The sequence below is a fragment of the Dryobates pubescens genome, chromosome 11 (assembly GCF_014839835.1).
Source record: "Dryobates pubescens isolate bDryPub1 chromosome 11, bDryPub1.pri, whole genome shotgun sequence".
Lineage (NCBI taxonomy): Eukaryota > Metazoa > Chordata > Aves > Piciformes > Picidae > Dryobates > Dryobates pubescens.
Window position 1 is genome coordinate 12,884,275 of NC_071622.1, and position 24,436 is coordinate 12,908,710.

A 24,436-nucleotide genomic window follows, 5' to 3' on the forward strand; every position below is an offset into this window, starting at 1 on the left:
TGTTTCAGTAACTCCAATACCACTGCCTAAATGTTGGCACTGACACCATTCATACACCACCTTGTCATTAGAAGTGTTCACCTCTATTGTTTCTGGTTTAAATCTGTTTTTAAAAGCTTTACCCCCATTCTGCAACCTCTTCTTTATCTTGTCATTTCTCTGGTATTTGTTGCAACAAATAACAAGCTCTGCTTTCAGTACCCAATTACAGGAACAATGTTATCCTCTAACTGCATAAGACAGCTTTTCATTAGACTTGCTCTCACCAATACATCACCCTCAGCGATGCATTAAAATGTATTTTTAGCCTCATTTCTTATGGAAATGAAGCTTCCCCAACCACTCCGTGGGTTCCTCTCACTTTGTATCTCCTTTCACTGCCACAGTGAGGGGTGGCAGGCAAGGATTTTCACCGAGATGTGAAGGAAAGGTGCTTGAAATTAATTGCTCCCTATTTCATTATTTCGAGACAAACTGTTTATGGTCAGTATATCAGAAATTGAAAACAAATTACTTAGAAAGTGTAATTTTCACTAAATTATGCTCTCCTTTGCCTCTACAAATCTATACTGCCCAGCAGTGACTGCAAAGGCATTCAGTTGTGCAGTTTGTGAACAACGAGCTAGTTAGTCACTTAACAAACGCCACCTTCGTGTTTCTTCAAGGCCAGAACATTACAGTTGGGTTTGGTCCTTTATTTTCAGTTGGGAGGTGGAAGGCTTGAGGGCTTGAGTAGAGAACACTGGGAGGTTAGTGTCCTTCACAAAGGACATTAAATTTTGGGCAAAACATTCTTCCTCATTATTATGCAGACATTTTTGTCTGGTATTAGGTAACTCGGAACATGTTGTTCTCATATCAATTTCTTCAGTGTTGGTCACTTTGAGGGGAAAAAAAAATGTTATTTTATAAGATTCAGATTAATTACATAGAGAACACCTCAAGTTCTTCCATGAAAAGGACTGCAATTGCTCCCCTGTCCAAGATTTTGTACTTTTTCCTCTACTTTTGGGGTCAGCTGTGTTTCCGTCATTATTAAAACAGATCCATCCTGCTCGTTCCTTGCTAACATCAAGTATTTAGCTGTTCTTTTGGGGAAGGCAGGAGGGCTGAGACTCAGACAGTAAGAGGCATGGGACAACCAACTGTAATCAGCATCATATGCAAAATGAAGAGCCCAAGGAAACATCGCTACAGGACTTAGCATCATTTTGGTTGGAAAAGACCTTTAAGATCGAGTCTCTACCTGCAGAGATAATTCTTCACAGTAACAGGTTCTTTTCTCAGCTCCCTGTTTTAAAGAAAGCATAATAACTTACAATACTAACAAGGGTGCTTCAAAACAGTTCATTTATTTATACTCTGTTGATAATTCACCCACCACACAGTCCATAAACACAGTATTAGTTCAGTTTATCACTCATATAACCTTCTCAAAGCAATCTTATAAACTAGTGATTTAAGACTCTACACAGTCATATCCCCCTATCTCAGAATTATCCTGCTATTTCACACAGGCTTTAGAAAAACATAGTGGAGAACCATTCTTTCCTGCATGCAGGGTTTTCTGTGCTAATAACCCAGAACAGAATCATAAAATTACAGAATTATTTTGGTTGGAAAAGCCCTTCAAGATCATCGAGTCCAACCATTATCTAACTCTATCAAGGCTGGTGCTAAACCATGGCCCTCAGCACCACATCTCTGCATCTTTTAAACACCTCCAGGGATGGGGATTCAACCACCTCCCTGGGGAGCTTATTCCAGTGGTTGACAACCCCTTCTGTGAAGAAGTTTCTTCTAATCCTCCCTGATGCAACTTGAGGCCACTTCCTCTTGTCCTCTCATTTGTCACTAGGCAGACTGTTAATAGAATCTTAATGCTCTCTCCATACAGACTGGGTACTATTCCTATCTTCTTAGCTACCTAAGAGTGCCATAAGCATGAATAACTCACTGCACTTGGAAACACAGGAAGTGTGGTGAGGCTGCTACTAGAAAGTTCCTTTCTCACTGTGCAGTATTTCTTTTATAATGGTAGCAGGCTGAATCTCAGTTCTGACAGCATCTGGACTTACCTCTGACAAGGGATACAGCAGACATCAGATCTTGGAATAGTGACTGTACAAGAAGTCACTGCTAAATGCTTTTCTGCTTTATGCAGCCATTACAGAGGCACATTGTGAAGTGTGCTGCCTCTCTGGGACAACATTTTCTACAATATTACACCACTGTCCTGATTCTTTACATTATTTTTATATGGACAAACTTGCCTCTAACGGCATTGTAAGATTTTTCTTACTCTTTTTGTTTTAAGGTGTATTTCGAGTTGATCCCTTGAAAATGCAGCCTCACAGAAGGTTGAACAGGGGTTGGAAGGGACCTCCAGAGATCGAGTGCAACTCCTCTGCCAAAGCAGGATCACCTGTGGCAGGCTGCACAGGAATGCATCCAGGTAGGTTTTGAAAGTCTCCAGAGAAGGAGACCCCACAGCCTCTCTGGGCTGCCTGTTCCAGTGCCCTATCACCCTCCCGGTTAAGAAGGGTCTCCTCCTGTGTTCCTGTGAGGAACTTCCTGTGTTCCAGGTTGTATTCGTTGTTCCTTGTCCTGCCACAGGACACTATTAAAAAGAGCCTAGCACCTTCACCTTGACAACCACCCTCTCAGATATTTGTAGACATTGATAAAATCCTCCCTCAGCCTTCGCAACAGAAGCAGAAATTTTCTTACAGTTCCGCTAGGAAAATTTCCGAACTCTGCAACCTGGCCTGTCTGCCTACCCTGAGAGACACACTTACAACTCTCCTGAAGCCCTCACTACACCTTCACCTTCAGCTCCAACTCCATAAGGGCTAGCAAAATAATACCAATTCCAGCACAGCCCTTCTTCACCAAGTGCCCAGTCAGTGGAATCCCGTAGCTCAGAGTTTATGTCCAGTTTTCTGACTTGTGCAGCTGGTGGGGACAACTGTAAGAAGTGCAGTTCTAAAACTGGATTTTCTAAAATGCACCACTCAAAAACACATCTGCAGCTCACTGAAGACATTAGCTCATTCCTTAGACAACGGATGCTGCTAACCACTCCAGTGCAATTTTGCCTCACACCAAGAATTACCAGGGGCAAGCAAACAAGGTGTTCCCAGACAACTGCTTCAGCTGGTCCTTTTTAGATGTAATGGTGCCAACTTCTCAGAAAACTCTTATCTCTTATTATTTTGCTACACAAACCATGGAACTGGAAGAAACACAACAAAGGAATAGATGCTGTCTACTTCTTGGCATTCACACACTACAAAAATTCTTTACTGTACGATGGAAAGAGATGGGGGGGGAACAATTTGATTCCAAATGATTAGAAATGTGATTTATTCTTACTCACCTTCTACCACCTAGCAGTATTTTAAAACACCCTCATATGTATTAGATGAATAAGAGCCCAAGTCACCCATCCTATCACTCATGTGGTGATAGGGGGATCATCACCCACCACCTATCATCCCACTGGACTAAACTGTGACTACTGAGTTTGAGAGCAGCCCACTTCAAAACCGCCTGTAACTGAAACACAGCCCAGCAAGATGAAGCTCTCCTGTAAGCTTTCAATGGATGCTACCCTCTGTGAAAGCAGTGGAAAACACAGACTGAAGTCAGTCATGTCATTTGCCTTCATTTTTCCACACACTGTCCAACCTCTCATCTGAGTCTTTTAACCAGCCAAAATCCCCCTTTTGAAGTACAGCTCTGACTCTTTGAAATGTTTTGATCAACAAAATCTTACTCGGTTTGCAACTTCTCTCTACTAATTGTCCATGCCCTGGAGAGTTCTACTTCCCAATTTAAACTAAAACAAGGAATATAAATGATGTCATAACTCTAACCCTTATTCAGAAAGGTTACTGAGTTTCCCTGCGCTCTTCTGATTTCGATCAAATTCTAAACAAGCACCAGACACAAAAGGTGAGCTGGTAACATCCTAACACAGATGTGCATGGTGCTTCCCTCATCAGTCAGGAGGAACCACCTAAACATGGCTTTGAACAGAATTCATAATGTCCTGTTAGTTTCAATCTCCTCTTACAACAGCTCTTCCTCTTCTCCTCCAGCCATACTGCTTCCATTTCACAGCAAGGCTGAGCGCTGCTTGTTAAAAAAGCCTGGAAGCACTTGACTGCAACCACAGGGAAAAGGGAAAACTGGAAAAAGAGAAAGCTGACAAAATAAGTAGAACTGAAAATATGTAGGAGAGATGGAAAAAATGAATTACACTGATGGATCCATTAAATGTAATTCAGAATAGTATTTCTGTCAGGGGTATACCCATCAGATCCAGGAAGACAACAATCAGAACCAAAGAAGATCTAGGCTAAAAAACTGGAAGCCCTAACTTGATTTAAAAAGTTATCTTGTAACATGAATAAGAATAAAATTATCTCAGCAAGTTTACAGATTCACAGTTGTTGGGTTACTTGACTGGGATTTTGGATTCCTCAGGAATCCTGAAAAATCAGGCCAGGTCTACACAGCAGCCTCAAATGAATATTTAGGAATTTAACTTTAAACCCTCAGCTTCCCAAGTGCCATTCTCTCTCCTTCTGTTACATCTCAGAAAAGAGCACAATATATAAAGCTCTAAAAGCCAGGAGGTATAATTTTTGCCTCCAAAAGTCATAGCCATTCTTGATAATTTATTACCTCTCTAACAGACATTTGAGAATGACCTTTAAATCTAAAGATTCTGCCCTGTAGGTATCTACCACACAATACCGAGGTCTGGAAGATGGAGTGGATGACAATGAAACACTGATTTGTGCTGGGTGGGAGCCTGAGAATTTCCCTCTAACAACTTCTTGGAGCAAGTGTGATCTTTAAAACTCTAAGGAAAGACCTCAAGTAGAGACCTGAATTAGTTTTGGGCACAGAGCATTAGAAACAGAGAGGAGCCAGGAAAAGGGATCCTCAGAGGGCATAACCAAGGATGATCAGAAAGTGCAAAATTAGTTAAAACCCACCTCATCCGCTCTTGGTTGTATCTTAATAACTGGGGGGATTGGTTTGGTTTAAATCAAAACATATTACAGGATTCATTTGTGAAAGAACTCATATGTGGTGTCAGGGCTGAAACAGTATTATGTGAAGTTTAAGTTATAAACAGACATAAATTCAGAGACTGAGAACGCACTGAAGCAGCAGGTAAAAAACTAATGATGTGCAACCAGGACAAAAAGTAGCTGGTTAAAACCATTAGGAAAAAAATAAGTGGTTCTTGCTTTTCTAAGTTATCTTCCAGTTCATAGGTGTAAGAAATAACTTCTCATAGAAAGAAAAAAAATCCAAATTGCAGAAACCAAAAACGAGTGAAGGTAAGGATGGCTGCCTAAGCTGCTTCTCTTTTCTTTCACCTTCAGTCCTACTGAGAGAAATAAATTAACTAATCAGAAGTGTAAAAACCCATCGCTCCAGAAGCCAATATTTGAGAACAACACAAGAAACACCCTCAAAAATAAAGCGTAAGGTATCAGGCAAAACATCCTTAAAACGCTTCAACCTTACACCTTTCCAAACCTTCCCACACCGATGGAAGGAAATTAACGCTGTGGAGTATCATGCACATCAAAAACACCATCCTGTCACTGAATGCATCACTGCTGCTGAAGGGCTTCCTTTGGCTATGTTTTGTTCTGTTTGCTTCAAGGTTTCTGTAACATTTTCTGGCTGAGTTCCAGGTCTGATCTGGAGTTCATCCCATACACCCAGATGGTATCTCTGTGTGTGACAGGGTGGGGAGGAAGGACGTCCTCCTTCAACCTCGACTGAGCAGCAGCTCTGAGTTTACATAAGCCCAACAACAGCCCTACACAGAGTACTTTCTTCAAACAAACTAAAAATGGGCACAGAATTCCAGTGCCTTCAGGCCAGTTCCCTGGTCTATTTACAACACTAGAAGACGTTCAGACCATAGCACGTGTAGTCTCTGGTATGAAATTCAGTGTAGGTGCTCAATGGCTGCAGCATTCTCCAGGGAAGTGTAATTCGTAAGCACATGCAGCCTAAAAATGTCATTACTTCAGGCACCAATTTTGTGAATTCTGCATGAGTTTTAGATGTGAAATCCTTCAAACCAGCACTGCAGATTGTCAAGTCAAAAAGACCTCTCAATGGATTCATGCCTTTTCCTATATATAGTTTTATCTCCTGTGAAGTATCTAACTAATAATGAAATGAGTGTGAACTGCAAGTTGCTTGGGTTACACCCAATAACTATGTATTTGATCAAGATCCAAGTCTTTAAATACATGAGACCAAAATAAAAAGGAAAAGAAGAAAGAAATCTCTTCAATCACTGTTGACAGTAAGCTGTTTATCAAAACCACTGATCTATGATGAGAAGTAAACAACTGGGTCTAAATTTAATGTTAGAGTTACATTCTTCTAAGTGTCAATGCTAAAATTATTACAAATATTACAAATCACAGAATTCAAGGGGCTGGAAGGGACCTCCAGAAATCATCAAGTCCAGGCCCCTGCAGATCAGGATTCCTTAAGGCAGGTTATATAGGAACACACCTAGGCAGGTTTTGAAGATCTTTAGAGAAGGAGACTCCACAACCTCTCTGGGCAGCCTGCTCCAGGGCTCTGTCACCCCCACAGTAAAAAAAGTTTTTTCCCATGTTGAGATGGAATTTCCTGTGACTTGAGTCCTATCACTGAGTACCACTGAAAGGAGACTGGCTCTGTCGGTCTGACAGCCACCCTTCAGATATTTATAGACATTGATCAGGTCCCCTCTCAGCCTTCTTGTCTCCAGACAAAGCAGTCCCAGGTGTCCCAGCTTTCTTCATAAGAGAGATGCTCCAGTCCCTTAATCATCATCGTAGCCTCCACTGAATTCTCTCCAGTAGTTCCCTGACCCTCTTGAACTGGGGAACTCAGAACTGTATTTTAACTAGGGTTCAGAGCCCAGACATCGCTACCAACCTTCTGATTGGTAATGGTTACCTAGACAGGATACAAACCCGTTGGCAGAAAGTATTAGATTCACACTGTAAATCTAACTGTGAGCTCAAGGAACTCCAAGAACAATGAAATCTAAATATATCATGATGTATGCTAATATTGCCCTAATTTTGAATGAAAACCATTAATAAGAAAGCAGGTCAGCTCAAACACAACTAGAGATGCTGGTGCAAAGAACCAGAAAGAACTGAAGAGATTGAACTGAGAGAATTCATTTTGTCCAGTTATAACAGCACAAGACATAACCCAAACTTGATTTATATGCATGAGATTATTTTGTTGTGGACAACAAGGGTGGCATGAATAATAAATTGAAGTGTGACCAACAACCTGCTGTTGTGCAGAAAAGTCCTCACAGGGTGGAAAAAGGCTTCCTGCAGCATTAATCAAGGAACATGTTAAATATCTAATAGAAAAGTTCTATGCAAAAGCAACCAGTTATATATCAAGCTAAGATTAAGTCTCATAAATATAAAAAGATGTTTTTCATCTAAAAACAACAACAACAAAACAACAACACAAACAAAACCTTCTACCACAAAACAAACACTCCCTACAGCATTTGGGGTTTCAACTCTGATTCTGAATGTTCAAATATTCCATCAGGCAAATTGGACAGTAACAGATGATAGCAACAAAAAAAACATTTAATCTTGACTCAGTCTCAATCTTTAGTCTAGGTTTGGAACATTTTCATGCCTTTTATGTTTATATGGCCATATTTCACTACAAAGAAAAATGGATAATGTTGTTGAGTAAAAAAAAAATAAGCAATACAACTAGGGGGATACAAAGGGCCTGAAAAAGAAACTAGAAGGAAATTTACCCAACCTCTTTTGGTCACAGAATCCCAGAATGGTGGGGGCTAGAAGGGACCTGTGGAAATCATCTGGTCTGACCACTCTGCTAAAGCAGGGTTACCCACAGCAGCTTGCCCAGGATCACAAAATCCAGGTGGGTTTGAAATCTCTCCAGAGGAGACTCCACAACCTCTCTGGGCAGACTGCTCCAGATATTCAGCACTCTCACAGCAAAGTTTTTCCTCATGTTCAGATGGAACCTCCAAGGTTCTAGTTTGTGCCTATTGCCCCTTGTCCTGTCACTGGACACCACTGAAAACAGTTTGATCCCATCTGCTTGCATTCCACCCTTTAGCTATTAATCAGCATTTATCGGCTCTTCTCTCAGGCTGCTCTTCTCCAGGCTCAACAGCCCCAGGCCTCTCAGCCTTTCATCCTCACTGAGATGCTCCAGGTCTCTCAGCCTCCACTGAACTCTCTCCAGTAGTTCCCTATCTCTCTTGAACTGGGGAGCCTAGAGCTGGACCCAGTACTCCCAATGTTGTCACGCTTGTGCAGAATAGAGGAGGAGAACCTCCCTCAATCTGCTGGCCACAATCATCTTAATGCACCCCAGGAGACCATTGGTTCTAGTACAGAAGTTCTAGAGTCATAGTGCTGAACCTGTCATGTGTTCACAATAACAATCTATATTTAAGGGTCTTTAAAATAGCATAATATCTTCACAACATTTTTACACACACAGCAGAATGATACTGGTTTTAAATCCTCCCTGTTAATTTTCCTCTTAAAAGAAAACATGAAGTACAATGCAGCAAACCAGAGCTCAGTGTTCCCTCCCTTTTCTCTTCCATGGTCTGTGCTTTTTAGCAGTATGTCTTAAGTGAGATGAGAAATGTGATTTTTGGACATATGTTAACATATTGTCTTCAGTTCGGCACACAAACACAGATGCACACTTGTTCCGTGTGGGACTTCTGTCCTCATTAGCAATGCTTCTGCTGTTTCCCCTTCTACTGTAATGGGGATACTCATGAGTCATGTTGTGTACTTGCTGAAAAATCTGAAGTTGAGGGCTTTCCATGTCACTGCTAGACTGATTATAGAAAACTGAGACAAACTTCCTCAAAATTCCAAGGTTGCCCTCAAGTCAGAGAGAACTCTGCTTGCAGCAAGGGTGAAGGGTTGAACCAAAATATGTGTAATTAATAATACTAACAAGCTACCTTGCTTAAAAGTGGCAAAAAACCATTTTGTTTGGGTTTGTGGTTTGGGTTTTTTTATTATTACTAAAATATTGCAAAGTTTTGATGACTTCAAGACTGCATTTTTAGGAGGCATGTTAGATACGCCTGCTAGTGCCCACACTTCCATTTTTCAATGTTTTAAACTGCCAGGAACAGGAATGTTTCCAATAACAGAAAATAAAACCCAACCTGCACTTCACACCAAATATTCATCTGAAGTGTCAAAACTTTCTGTATGAACCTATTGTTTTTCAAATCATAATTATTGTTAAGGAAAGAAAAAGAAAATTCCCATGATCTTGCTGGATTCTGTCACTTGACTTAAATTCTGTACAAGAAAATGAACAAGACACATTTGGTCATGAAAATTTCAACACTGGCATCCCAGCTACAATTTTGCCTGACATTTTCCCATCTTTTCCACCTCTGCAGTCTACAAAGAAGAGGAAGAGGACTCTCAGCCTGAAGATGCAGTAGGACATAGAACCACAACGCAGGAAAACAATTTTGAGCACAGAGAATCCACTTCATGATTTAGCCACTTAAACAGAAGGCACAAGCAGAGTCACAGGGGTTGGAAGGGACCTCGGGATATTACCTAGTCCACCCTCCCTGCCAGAGCAGGTTCACATAGAGCAGGCTGCACAGCACAGCAGCCAGGTGGGTTTGGAATTACTCCAGAGATGGAGCCCTTCTACCCTCTAACAGATCAAGACCTGCTCTCAAATTGAAGAAGCTCCTCCTCATGTTTAGATCGAACTTCCCATATTGAAGTTTATGCCCATTACCTCTTTTCCTGTCACTAGATACCACTGAAAAAAGACTGACCCTATCCTCCTGACACTTGCCCTTTAAGTGTTTATAAGCATTGATAACATCCCCCCTCAGCCTTCTCCAGGCTAAAAAGCCCTAAGTCCTTCAGCCTTTCTTCCTAAGAGAGATGTTCTAGTCCCTTCATCATCTTCCTATCAAAGAAAGGACCAGAACACATTTCTAAAAGCACATTTTATTCATAGAACATAACTATTGATACTGGTTTTAAAAGTAAAAAAGGTAATGTTATTGGGGCAAACCAGTGTTAGCTGATGTCATTGCAAAATGAAAGGAGTAGGATGGAACAGCTTTCCTCCACAAGAACTAACATGAATATACAGTTTTGGAGATATGCTGACAGGCAGAGCAAACTACACACTGTTTCCAACTCTATAAATACATCAGCCCAAGTTATATGGACATCCAGTTCGAATTCTGGTTTTATTTCACGCTGGGAGCACGTTATTGCAGAACACAGGTCACATACTGCTGATGAGGAGTGGAGAAACATGGCCAAACTCAGTCCTCGCCATCCTCATTAAGATACCTGCCTCGTTCACTGTGGGACTTCATTGTTAGCTTCACGGTTGTGTTCTCTCACCATACTCCCCAACCAGTTAGTTGTTGGGAACTGCTAACCATACGTCATCTGTCACGAGGGACCATCAAGCAAATCTTCTCAAGGATTTAGTACCTCCTGGAACTGCAGCCCCTGTGCTGCTAGTGACCTCTGTGTCAGTCTAGAATCTGTATGACACCATCACTTTCCAATGGCATGATGAAGTAGAGGCCTTGCAAGACCTTTACCAACCATTGGCAGCTTGGGAGGGGTATCTTACAGCCACGTGTTGTGCAGGCATCCCTATTTTAAAACATGTTATTTGGGTAGGGTAAGAAGCCCTTTTAGCTGAAGACTGCCTACAATAATAGCTTGGCTCTTAATTACTGTACTTACTGGGGGGAAAAAAGTCAAACTTTATCCCTTACTCCTATAGCAATATAGTCCCCTTCACAACTACTTTGTTGATGGTTTTCCCAAAGGTACTTTGCTTTAGAAGTGAGAAAAAAATGGGGACAGTTGATCATACTGACACTTGTACTCTCACAGCCACCTTCCACATGCACACAGAGATGCGCAGTCACAGGTGGTCATTTTTCACCCACCATTTTAGTCACTAAAACAACAGCTGAAGTAAATAGTGCATTCTTTTCCTGACAGGCCAAATATGAAAGGAAACATCCGGAGTTAGTGTATGAAAAGCAACAAAGATACAACACCACAAGAGAGCGGGAAGGTAAGGACAGACACCTTAGGCCAGCTCTTGGTTCCTTTAGCACTGATACCATCTGCAACCACAACTGCTGAGGCCTAAGGACAAGTCTTAGAACAGCACAAATCTACTGTGGCAATTCCTCCACCACATTCCCCCAGCCTTTGGTAACCTGTAGGATACAGATTCCCAGGCCAGAAGTATAATGACATAATTTAATCCACTCTTCCTCTTGAATTTCTCTGAATTTTTAACCCATGTTAGCTTTTGACATCCAGAGTGTCTTTCACCAACACATTCTACAATTCACTGCACACTGCCATCTTGACTTTGATCCTTTTGTGTTAAAAGAGAAACAAGAAGTAATTACCTCCAGTTCTCCCCCCATGGCATTCACAACCTTTCAGACCTCTAAGTGCTCCCCTGCACTTTCATCCTGTCTTTTCTAGGTTGGAAAATCCCAGAGACTTTCATTCTCTCTTAGGGAAGAGCAGTTCCTTTGTCATTCCTCAGAACTCCTTCCAGCTGTGCTACCATGGACTAGTTACACTCAGCGCTCAAGGGCCAGATGCACTATGGTGATGCTTTCTAATAGTTCTCTTTGTTACCCAGATAATTGGTAATACCTCAGTATTTTTGGGGAAGCCATGGCTCATTAAACTACCATTTCCATAAGGCAATTTATAGCAACACAAAATCCTCTTCTTGACAGGAAATGAATACAAATAATTTTGCTGTTGTGTGAAAACCAAGGGCTGCTTTATTTCAGAATCAGCGTTTATATTTAATCTCTTGAATTTCATCAGCCTCTCCCACTTGCAAACCAAATCTTTCCCAAAGTAGTGACAGGTATTCCTCACCTGCATCACATTTCAAATCTCTTTTTTATCAACTTCACACACCCACCCCACCCATCTTGCTACAAAATTATTTCTAAACAAAATCAATGCCATTATTACAAGGGCACTTTGCTATGATTTTATTTTTAGAATGCAATCATTACTAATGCAGTCAAATTCATAAAATGAAACAACCTTAGAAGTACAATTGTTATCAATGACCAACCATCACAGACATATTTTTTCCCAAAAAAAAAACCAGTTCTCAAGCCAAGATAAACCAGAAGAAAGGAGTTGCAGATGCACAGGGGTAACATAGACAAGACTCGCAGCTGCACTTGAGCAATAATCCTCATGTTCTGCCATCAGAATCAAAGGAAATAACAACAGAGAGAGGCATCTCTGTAAATCCTACCCAAAATACTGATTCACCACCAGAACACAGTGTCTTTATTTAGCAGTGTTTACAAATAAAATCAGTGGCAAATAATATTTCAGCCCAAAAGAAGAGGTTGGAGAACATGTCATCTGTGGATGAGGCTTGTTGCCAAGACACCTGAAATCTAGCAAACAAGGTACAAAACCAGCTTGTTTTAGATACAGTGAAGTGCAGCCTAAATAGATTTGAGACTAGATGTCATTCCCTTCAAGGACACGATCTTCCTAACATTCTCATCAAGGTTTTCACATGAGTCAAGTGAAGAACACACCTACACATTACAGCAAAAGTGGATTTAAAATTCAAATGGAACTTTAAAACCCCCAAAAGTCAGAGAGCAAGTAAAGCACAGCCAGCAAAGAAAATAATTAATTAGCTGCTAGTTCCCAAGGTAAGAGATCACAGAAAACAAGGTCTCTAAATATCTTGAGTTGAAAAAAAAAATAAAAATCTTAAAATAATGTAATTATAATAGCATGCCATTATGCTTACAGTTGCTAGATTTCTTGCTTTTCTGTATAGCAACTTCATAGATCAACACAAAGTACAGCCTGGGCAATACTAAGTAGCCAGTATCACAGAGAAAGTAATTTTGGATCAAGGTGTTTCATTTACAGCCTGTCTTTGCAGTTTTGGCTTAGGTAATTTTAATACACACATAGGACTTACCCAGCTCTAGCCACAAAGTGATCCCCAAAGCCCTTGAAATGAAGAAACCTTGCCATTCTATGACCCTTGTGCATATAGAGTTGAATTAAAACTCACTGTAAAAATTGCAGTGCCCCAAATCTACCTGATTATACTACAATGAAGATCCTGTTCACCTACTGAGGGCATAGATGAGAAACAGACTGATTTGTTCTTGACCTAATAATGATCCATTACTCATAGGATATAGCTCTCTCTTTTTAATTACAACACTTTTCCTTGCCATTAAAGCCCCTAATAAACAAAGCTTATGGAGGCAGTTTGAGGTTTCACTGCCTTCAGCTGCCTACATCACGAGTATTAACTCTGTGTAGTAAAAGTATGGGCAGAGCACAGGCACATGCTTCAGCCACACCAGTGCTCCCTGCCCAACAGCCCTACCTGCTGCCAGCAACAGGGCTGTGCTCTGCTGACAGCCTGGCCTGAATCAGCCACGGGAAGATGTGGCAAGGCACAGGGATGCTTTGCTCCGCTGGCAGCACGGTACCAATTCAAACCACCACGGGCTTAGTCACTGCACATGAATCAGGTTTAAATGGCACAGCATACCCAGAGACCAGCACGGAGCTCAGCAGGAAACAGGGGGCAAGCACATTCCAAAGTGACACCTGTGGTTTGTGTCTGACAACCTTCATTTAAGCTCAGATGTGAACACAGAGATTGAGTAATGTAGGGGCATTAAGGTGAACTCAAATAAGTAAATAAAGGTCACTCACTCTCAGCATCTGGCCCCCCAAAGCCACAAGCTCACCTGGGCTCATCTGATGTAGTGAGGTAGGGGGTTGGTCACTTCTCCCTAGTATCAAGTGATAGAATGAGAGGAAATGTCCTCAAATCATGCCAGGGGAGGTTTAGATTGGATATTAGGGAAAATTTCTTTACTGCAAGAGTGGTCAGGCATTGGAATAGGCTGCCCAAGGAGTTGGTGGTGTCACCATGCCTGGAGGTGCTCAAGAGATGTGTGAACATGGCACTTTCACACATGGCTTAACGGCCATGGTGGTATTAGGTTGATGGCTGGACTCGATGATCTTATAGGTCTTTTCCAACCAAAACAGTTCTATGATTCTATGAAAAATGAGCAGTCCCTCTGAGGAATGGCCAGCTCTTCTGCCTCAGCACACACCTCCTATCACAACAGAACAACTAATGAGAATCTGTGTGCTAGAACCACTTAAACACCAAACCCCTGTGGGTTCAGCAAGTGTCTTTCCTAGCTCAGAACAAATTTGCCCAATCATGAAAAAATATCATTTGTCCATTTACAATTCTAAATTTAGATGTCACGCCAGAAGAACTTTTAAATAATGCATGCACAAACATAAGTAACACTGAAGAGATCATCCAAGGACTAGAAACCCTCCCCTAGTGCAGGCATTTGAAGATTTTCCTGCATAAAGTGTACGAAATACATAAGCACCACACATTGCACAAGTAACATACTTTGTTCTCTCCTGGGAACACCCTAAACCACTACCCTATCCTTCATTTAAATATCTCAACAAATGGACTTCTTCCATGATGGAAAGAATTTGTGCTTATTCAAATAACTTAGAGAAGAAGGAAAAGAAAGCCAACCAGCATCATCTGTTTCATTTAAAGAAATGGAAGAAACAAAAAGCAATGCTGTCAAGATACAGAAGTGCCCCTGCATGATTAGCACTGACATTTCTGAGCTTCCCCTTCTCAAAACCTTTGTGGTTTGTCTCTTTCTCTCATAATGAGATTGTGAGCTATGAGGCAGGATGAACACTGCATACAAAAAGTGAAACACTTTTCCCTGGCAATCATTGCATTTTCAAAACTTCATTTCGAACCAAGTCGCCTTTTCTTTGTTCAGACCAAGTCACACAGTGACTAAAATGAAAATCCTTCAGCATCGCTGTCACATTCTTCTCAAGAGGGTTAAGTTTGGCAGCAGTTAGAACACAACTGTGATAAAATCCTGAAGATCTGCAGGCATTTTTACTGCTTGAAATTGCTTTTCCTAGCCTCCTGTCAGTGCAGCCGAAAGCACTACAGTTTCCTTATATTAATCCTACCTTTCACAGTGCTTGGTCAAAGGAAAAGCCCACAGAAATGATGGACGTGAATGTGAGGGGTGTTTAGTATTTTCTTGAGGCTGTGCTGGGGCACATAACTATTAACAGCTTCTTCTCCATTCACATGCTGCTGCTTTAGCACTTCAAGCTCATGGATCTTAGAGGATTTTCCTAACATCAGATTAAGAAAGGAGTCATTTCATAGAAAAATGCCAGAAAAAAAATGTGAGCAGGTTACTGTTAAATATCCTTTGACATTTTTTTCACCCCGTTAATCTACAATGGCATAGACTTCTGCTAACAGGAATGCTTAAAGACTGCAGAGACCTCTGTATAAATTCAGCATATATTTTAAACAAAAATGAATCATGTTAATGGGGGGGGATCAGTTTTCACTTGAATGTTGTGTTTGGTTTAGTAAAAATCATGTACTCTTTGGAAAATACTATCTTTAAGCAATGTTGCAGGCAATGCTGCAAGTGACAGGTAAGCACTACCTTAGAGATGCTTCCACTTCTGGAAAGGCCTAAAAATTAATCAGCATCTGGTTAACAAACTGATGTTTGGTTCTGCTGTTCAAGTGACATGTATCAAGCATTTCAATTAAAAGAATCCAAACAAAATAAATCCAAATCAGTTCTTCAGTGGAATGATGACACTACAGTGTCCACTCCATCCATGAAACAGCTTTAAAAAGAGACAAGGTAGCAAGGAGGGATTGAAGCCAAAGGATTAAACTTCCCCTTTTGGTGACAGTGACAACAAAACTGAAAGATCTGCAAATGAGCTGATCCTGGTGGATGGTTGGGGAAGCCACTGCCACCTTCAGTGATATTATTCCCCCACAGCAACGCTGACCTCCTGACCCTCTGGCACTGCTCCTTGGCATTGTCAGCCCCGGGACTATGGTGTTGCTAGGCATGCTGCGACTCGGGTTGACATCAGTTAGAGATATTTCCCCAATGAGCAGCAGCTTGGATTGAGACGTACAGATCCTCAGCATTCAAACAGCAACATTAAAACATTTTAGAATCAATGTATTTGCTTGGCTACAACTAAATATGGAAAGATAAAATAGTTTCATGCTGAGAACCAACTGCGAGACAGAATTTCATCTGATGCATTTCTCATCCACTTGACACTGTTGCAGTAACTGTCTTTTGTTTACAGTTCAACTTAATTTTTCATAGGCAAGAGAAACAGCTAATGAGGTAACTAATCATTACACTGAATCACTTCTCTCAACAGCCAGTTCCTACATTGACTTGTAAGTTATTTCAACCCCCAAAAGGAGATGTTATCCTTTTTTTTTGCATGTGCTTACAGGTGCTTCGTTTTTCAGATGCGAATCAAAAATAATTGTTAGACCAACATAAAAATTTATCTTAAAAAGGCCTTCATAATCTCTGTCTATGAAAGGTGGCTCAATAAAGAAAAACACTTCAAGCATTTTAGTAGAGGAAATACAAAGATTCTGCATGAAAATAAACCTAGACTGATACCACCTGTTTTACCCAGTACAATTACAATTAAGTGGAAACAGAGGAAAAAAATACCTTACTGTAAGACAAAAACATAAGCCTTTGAAAGACAGCATTGCGCATTACACTGCTAGAGTTTTCTCTCCCTTTATAGTATTTTAAGGAAAATTCCATTCCAGAAAAGGAAGCACATGGAATTTGGTGAAGAAAAACAAATTACTTTTCTGGTAGCACTTCTGCTGCCATTACACAGTTATGTTATTTTTATTTGGGGGTTTTTTTGCCTTCTCTTTAGGCTGAAGACATGAGGTCTTAAAACTGGTAAGGCAACTGACCTTGGCATAGCCTCTGGTACACTACAAACATAAATAATGAAGAGACAGATAATGACACAATATAATCTGCCAGGACAAAAGAGCTTCATATAAATATATACATATACATATTTGGGTTGCTTACCTATTAGGTATATCTCTTTAACCTTTTTATTTAATGTTTTTCATGATAGTCTTGTGATTACTTCTACTACTATTATTGTCATCTTTTTTCTTTTTTTTTTTTTAAAGGAACCTAAAGTTTTAGCTTCTCCTTCAATGTTTATCTATATGGAGAGGCTGCATTATTACCTATACTATCAGCAATGATTATTTCATGTAGGTTTCTTTCGTTACTGTCTGGTCACCTATTTACTAGCTATTTCATAAAACATAAAGCTCTTCAGGACCATGGAAGCCAGGATCTGTATTCCAGATGCCAGCTTTCCAAGTCCATTCCTTAATCAGATTTTCATACAGGAACATGAGACTTTATAATGGCAGAAGGAAAATCCAAAGTGATAGATCAGGTGACTGGAATTTCTATTGGACTTTTTATAGCCATTAAAACATCCAGCCTGATAGTTTTGGAAGAGAATTTAGCACCAGCTGGAATCCTCGACAGCATTACTCAAACAACAACAACAAACCTCCCTCAAAGAAAATGTTAAACCACAAGTTTAGAAAACATTCTGAAAAAAAACAACACACATTACTAAATTAAAAAATGTGTGTGACTGACCATCAGCTCAAACCCTGTCATCTGGGAACCAGCCATAAGAAGAAAGTATTTAACTCTGCTGAGGATGTTTTGTTGGACAGACTGCAGGAGACTCGGAACAGGCTGAAATGTGACTTTACAGCAACTAAAATTCAAGGTCCAGATAAGCAAACTGGCATTCTTGCACCAACAATGTTAAGCTTACGTTTAAGAAACAAATCAACTAGAAAAAAGGGCAAAGAACCAAGAAACCTGTGATTTGCTTGCAGGGTACTGGATTTCCACTATCTTCCCTTTCTCCAACAACAGCCTGAGGGAAGTTCCACCTGACAACTCCGCAAGCTCAGTATGATGGTAGAGAGAAAAGTATTGCTAGCTCTGCCCTTTAGGGCAAACAGCTGGTGGGCTGGTGAGTAAACCTTGTGCTGCAGGCTCTGAAGTGAAGCTCTCTTTCTGATCTACCATTTGCAGGCAGTGAAGCTTCAAGTCGCTGTACATCAACTTCGCTTGCTGAGGTTATACAAGCAGGGTTCAACTAAGGCACTACCGACACAAATGAGTTAGCTTGTGTATTTCTAAACATTTGTAGTTACAGCACCATGTTCACAATGCATCTGCTGCCTCCAGGCTGTGTCTAACAAAAGGTTAGTTAAACTTCAAGCATTTTCTAGAGCTTGCCTTGACTTTCAGGAGGTATCAGAGAAACTTGTGATTAGGAAAGCCAAAAAATACCCCAAAATAACCAAACCCAGAAGTGGTAAGAGACTAGCCCTGGAGCACAGATATAGAACTACTTAGCTGGTATAAAACCAACCCTGTGAGTTGTAAGAAATGAGATATTTTGTTGCTCCTTGTTTAAGCCTTGCACAGTGAAGACCTAGTAAGCAGGAAACAATGACAAAATAATGACAAACCGAAATGAACCCAAGTTGTGTTTGTAAGAAGAGATGGGGTTGCACAACTATCTAGAGCAGCAGTCAGCCAAAAAGAGTCTTCTGAAGTAAACAGTAACTTCTCAAAAGAAGGCAGCAGAGACAATCCTGTAGACATGGAGCATTACCATTATGTGCAAACAATACTGCTTGGTTTCCCATAATATCTACCAGGGGTAATTGTCAGCAACAGGTCGGCTTAGCTAGAGGAATGTTTCAAGTCATATTTCAATCTGCTTTAAAGATTGTGCAATGCTAGCACATTTAAGACAGCAAGTGAACAGCTTTGAGGTTTGGACGTTAAACTGTTCACTCTTGTAGTCCTAACCCAAAAGAACTTGCACAGAGAACAGAGCATAACATCAGGGAACTAACGCCAAGGTTGGTTTTGAGATACATAATACTACTTTATTCCATTGTTTCAACTTTCTTACAGGTTTTAAAAAATGTACAGGGGTTCAGAACCACCTCAACAGAACAAAGAATACATAGTTAAGGGAGATTGAGAGTCAAACCACAAGTGTGCAAGCGTGGTTAGCTTCCATTACAAAAAGTAAGAGGCACGATCTTTACATATGTGTTTTGGTGAAAGAAGGATCATAGTGCAGTGGTAAAAGGCACCAATAATCAATAATTGGGCCTTTTTTTAAAAGCCAATAACCATCTAAGAAAATCACATTTGGTTCAAAATAATAATTTAACCATTTTATTAATTGGCATGCATCTGAACCCCTGGCAATTGATTACACAAACCTAATGTGCACCCTTGTAAATAAAAAAAAAAAAAAAAAGAAAGAAAAGAAAGGTTTCCTCAGTGGACCTGAAAATCAGTTCAGTACAAAAGGAAATACTGAAGCTCTCTGCTTGCATTTAATTCCAAATGGCCTTGTTCACCTCCTCCAAGAACACTTGTCTAGCAAACAGCTATTCAACAACTGCACAGAAGTATTTCTCATAAAGCAAGTGGTAAGGGTTTTTTAATCCTGTAGCATTGACCTAGTCCATGTGCTATGAAAACATCAGGCACAGACCACAATTGACGTTTTCTCTAAAAAAAGAGTAAAAAAGTTAAATACAGTATGTGCACGCTAGGTTCACACCATGGATTGACAGCTACAACAGTAAGCTAGTTAAGACTTCCCAAAGAAAAGGGTTAGTTAGGTTTTGTGTTCGAAGCAGTGAGGCACACTGCTGTGTGCGGTTATCATATCTGCGTTAGGATTATCTGTGTAGCCAATAAAGGAGAAGCTTTAGTACACCCTAAAGGACACTACGTTGATACCATATGCTAATTTAACAGGATCAAGAGAATAAAAGACTGAAGAAGTCAGTGTCCATGGGCAGCTGCAGTTACTCAGCCAGCCAGGGAGGGCTATTGCTTTCTGCAGGAAGAATGGTTTGAAACTGAGTTTACTTGGTAGGTGCCCTCAAACTAAACCACTTGGACAAGATGGAATCCAGGGATGCACAGCATGGGGGGGAGGGGGGAAGGGGGGAGGGAGGCAGGGTGGCATAAGGGGGAAATGAGGGGGAGAACTTCTGCAAAAGTTGTACCAAAATGTGCTGGTCTATCCAAAAAGCTTCATGGCCTTCAGTTGTTTGTACAACTGAAAATTGTACAAGATGTCAGAGCAGAGATAAAGCTGATTATTAATCTGCAATATCTACTAGAGTCCTCAGGTATATAATTTACAGATAGCCACTTACTGTGTTGTTGATTGTTTCCTCTTAAATATATTGAAATTCAGAAGGCTACAGTATATTCTGACACAAAGATAGACAAATTTTCTACGAGGGGGAAAATATAAGGTAGTAGCTAACTTATTTATTTGATGAGGAACCTCCTCTGATAGTGGTAGTTATTTCACGCCCTTTGGAAGATTTTTAGCTCTTTTTGCATCGTCTCTGTCGAATCGCTCCCCTCACAATTCCACAAGAGCTATATTCAAGTTCAGTGACCTCCCTCTCACAGCAGCATTTCCTTTTCACCAATCACTTTTTAAACTCACTCTAACATCACAGCAAGCTAGTCAAGTAAACATCTCTCTTCTGGCAAGCTTCCAGGTACAGCAAACACTATCAAAACTCCGCGCGTGATTACATGCGCCAGTTTCCTTTAAATGGAGCAGGAGTTAGCTCGTTTCCGCGGTTTAGGGTCCCGGACATCCCTGTCTTTTAAACACATACAAGAGAAGCATATTGTCTCTGAGAGTCTCCGCAGTCCCAGCCTGAAAACGCTGTTGGAGAGGCTATAGATGACACAGTTGCAGAAACTATTGCTTATAGCAAGCCACGTGGTTAGGAAGGAAAGTGCTGGGTTTTCCAAGACCCTAGAGCTCTCCAGCAGAAAGTAGATGATATAGGGGAGCCACAGCACGTAGAACACACTGGTTATCCGAAACAAAACCATGGCATAGCGGCGATCGGGGCTGTGCCCAGTCTCCCCAGCAGCATCCACTTCGTGGCTAGGAAATCGAGCTCTCCGATCATTTATCTCTTTGGTGTGCTGCCGGCAAATTTTAAAGATGTGGAAATAGGTGAAACATATGACAAAGGCAGCAGGAGCATACAGTAAGCACACGATAAAGCCAGTAAAATAGGCGTTAGTTAGCCAGGAGGTAGCACACCACTCAAAAATATCTCCATGGTAACCAGGTTTCCCCCAACCAAGAAAGGAAGGCAAGAAGATCAGACAAGAGTATATCCAGATCAAAATGATGCAGATTCTCAAGCGACAAGGTGTGACCAGTTGGTTATAGGAGAGAGGCTTTGTTATAGCAAGATAGCGATCCACGCTGATGCAAGCAAGGCATGCCATAGATACACTTTTGAGCACAGAGATGATGTATCCAAAAACTTGACAAGTCAAGGACTCGTGGACACCTGTCGAGTAGTGGAGGAGTGACAAAGTAGGAACCAAGCAGCTAACTCCAACAAAAAGATCAGCATAGGCCATGGTCTGAATAAAATAGCTGGTGGTGTAATGGTGCAGGAGCGGAGCACAGTGAAAAACAAATATCACAGTTAAGTTACCCGCAATGATCAAAAATGTGAGCAAGACAATAACAACTGTCTCAAGGATACAGATGTCAACTGCATTGTAGTGACCAAATCCAAGAGGGCAGGAGAGATGCTCAGATATGTTCATAACACTACTGCTCATATTCAGAGTCCTCCGTTCAATCCATCGGGACTGGTTCATGTTTTGTGATTGGGGAACACTGCAATCTGAGCCTGAGCGAGCAGGTGACCTGCTTAACAGCAGCTAAACTCTGCTTCAGCGTCTCACGATCTCTCTCTGTAGACACTGCCAGTGCTTACATTTGAGAGGGTTACAGTCCCACAGCTGTTGATGCCTCCTCAGCATCAGTGCGTCACCTCTGGCACACCTTAGCTTTAAGAAAAGAAAGAAAAGAACAGAGAAAAGAAAAGGGGAAAGGAAAAGAGAGAGAAGAAAAAAAAAAAAAGCCAGAAAGAGAAAGGCCACTGATCAGCTCCTCCAGTGCTCTTGACCAATCTTTAGCAAACACAAGGCACTTCTAAAACAATCAGGTACAGTGAAATATCAAAATAAAAACTGACAAAAGAGCCACATTCATTTCCCAGGGAAGGAGGGAGGGAAATCTGACTGCTTATTTTCCTGAGAAAGTAATTTACTTTGGAATAAAACAGGGTGAGAGGGAAAGAGGGAAGGAGGAACCTAGGTACAGCTCAGGTTTCCTGGACCAGCAGTTACTGGAGATAATATTTTCAATGTCTCAGTTTAGATCACAGACTGAGTAAAGGAAAAAGTTCATCATCTCAAGATGTCTTTTCTGGCTCCCTTCAGAAGATGGTACTTGGTCTTATCCATGCTATTCATTGGAAGGGTAAGGAAAACATTTCTGTCAAGGTTAATTCCAATAGACTCACCACTGTTTGGGTATGAATAATGCATTTTATTTGAAGGGAGACGGGTGGGGGACAAGGCAGATTTGTCCTCTGACTCCCAAGAAAGAAAACATACATCTCACATACAATGAGGAAGATTGTGTCTATTCACTTTAAAAATTAAACTAATTTAAGAATAGAATTTGGAGACTTATGTCAATATTCACAATTCCTTCCAACAGTTAGAGTCCATTACAATTATTAATGCCAGAAGCATAACTCAAGGTTCCCACAGACAAAACGAATCCTCTTGAATTTAATTTCAGCAACAGCAATTTAAAATAATCATCTTTGGAAACTCTGCTACAGCAGCTCATCACCCAGCAGTTCATAGGTATATCCATGATATTGCTCACCTCTGTAGCAACACCTGAATCATTTCACAAACCCCCACACAAAGAGAACAGAAACTTCCATCTGCATTCTGCTGTGAAGCTAATGAAATGCTGATTTCACTAGAAAAGCTGCCATTGTTTACTACTCCATTATTCAGTTATTCTGCTTTATCTTCCATGTAGCTTTAAGGGTTTCTACATTTATCAGATGATTAGAATAATAAATAGCTGCTTTAAAAAAAAAATGTTCTTCTAATTGCAGGACATTACCTTGTTCATTTTATTTGCAGTTATGGAGAGAGCAAGCGTTAAAAGGGAGCATCTTCTGTGTTCAGTTTTAAGTAAATGCTTGCTTAGTTCAGAAATCATTAGGCAGGTAATTAATTGCATACAATCTTGCTTCTTGAAAGGCCCCTAAAATGTTAAAACCATCTTTAATCCTAGAGTTCCTGAGACTAGAAGGCTGGCAGTGAGAATTAATGAATCCACACAATCCGATCTCCAAGGTCATTCAGATATTAGACTGGCATTTCCTCTAAGTCTCTTGAAAAGTACCCGAATCTCTCCGATGTTTCTGCTAGTCCTTGCCGTGCCTTCAGAAGGGATTTCAGACACTAGCAGAGCCACATATCCAGTGCTGTTGGAGCTCAAGCCTTCTTTTTGGAGTGAATTTCCTACCGTGCATTGCCATGCTGCACAGAAAGTCCTTTGGATTTTAGAACATCCCAGAATATTTCCGGTCGTTCATTCCCTTCGCCTACAAGCGACAGGGCACCTATGGAATTATTACTTTCTGCGATGCTTTGTTCCAGCGCTCCTCCTCACCTGCAGCACCCTCCCAGCCGCCGTGCTGAGCCGCTTGGCAGGAGAGCCCCAGCTCCCGTGGAGCGGCTGGAGCGTCTCTGATTCTTTCTCTCCTTCCCCCTTCAAATGATTGCCTGCACCTGAGCCCGCTCCTCCTCCTCTTTCTCCTCCTCCCGCGGCCGCAGCAGCCGCGCCGGGCGCTGGAAAGGTGACTGCTTGCCCCGGCCCCAGCCAATGGCCGCGCCGCGCCGCTGTCACTAGGTAACTGCGGCCGGGCCGGCGCGGCGGCGGAGGCGCCGGAACCGAGCGGAGCCGAGCGACAGCGGCGGGGGCAGCGGCGCCCGCACGAAGACCCGGTCAGGTTCGGTGCCGTGCGGTTCGGCCCGGCGCCCCACACAGCGGCTCGCCGTGGAGGGAAGGCAGCGGGGGGCGGCTGAACCGGCGCGGGTGGGAGAGTCCTGCAACCTGCGCCTTCAAACCGCCAAGCGACTCAACAGCCGCTGGACCCCAGAGCTGTGCACCCCTCACACCGCGGCCGCTCGACTCGTCTTGTATCGCGATAGATAAGCTGTCATTTTAGAAAGCGCCGCCGTCACCACCTAACTAAAGAGGTTTAGTAAAAGTTACTCTCAGGTTACTTATTTTACATACATCTTTCATAGGCTGCCGTGGTTCGAGACACATTTTCTTGTCTCGATTAAAAACCAGAATTACAGAGCCCTAAAAAGTAGCCATCGCCGTTCTCA

At 41.5% G+C, this 24,436-nt stretch overlaps 2 protein-coding genes across 7 annotated transcripts in view; both read right to left on the reverse strand.

Moving 5' to 3' along the window:
• Positions 1–24,436, reverse strand: part of RABGAP1L (RAB GTPase activating protein 1 like) — a 277,604-nt gene that overhangs the window by 163,437 nt on the left and 89,731 nt on the right. The gene's annotated exons all lie outside the window — the stretch shown is intronic.
• GPR52 (G protein-coupled receptor 52) lies at positions 20,145–23,892 on the reverse strand. Of its 4 annotated transcripts, none has more exons than XM_054165312.1 (2): positions 23,157–23,892; positions 20,145–22,010 (listed from the first exon to the last, which is right to left on the reverse strand). In XM_054165312.1, exon 2 carries the CDS (start codon positions 21,821–21,823, stop codon positions 20,738–20,740), a length of 1,086 nt encoding a protein of 361 aa, XP_054021287.1. In that variant the 5' UTR covers positions 21,824–22,010; positions 23,157–23,892; the 3' UTR covers positions 20,145–20,737. The 4 variants fall into 4 exon arrangements, with proteins under 4 accessions (XP_054021287.1, XP_054021286.1, XP_054021285.1 ...); XM_054165311.1 differs by having other exon boundaries at positions 20,145–22,015; XM_054165310.1 differs by having other exon boundaries at positions 22,908–23,892.

Coding starts and splice junctions, on each gene's coding strand:
- GPR52 (XM_054165312.1), bottom strand. CDS start 21,823: ATGAACCAGTCCCGATGGATTGAACGGAGGACTCTGAATATGAGCAGT.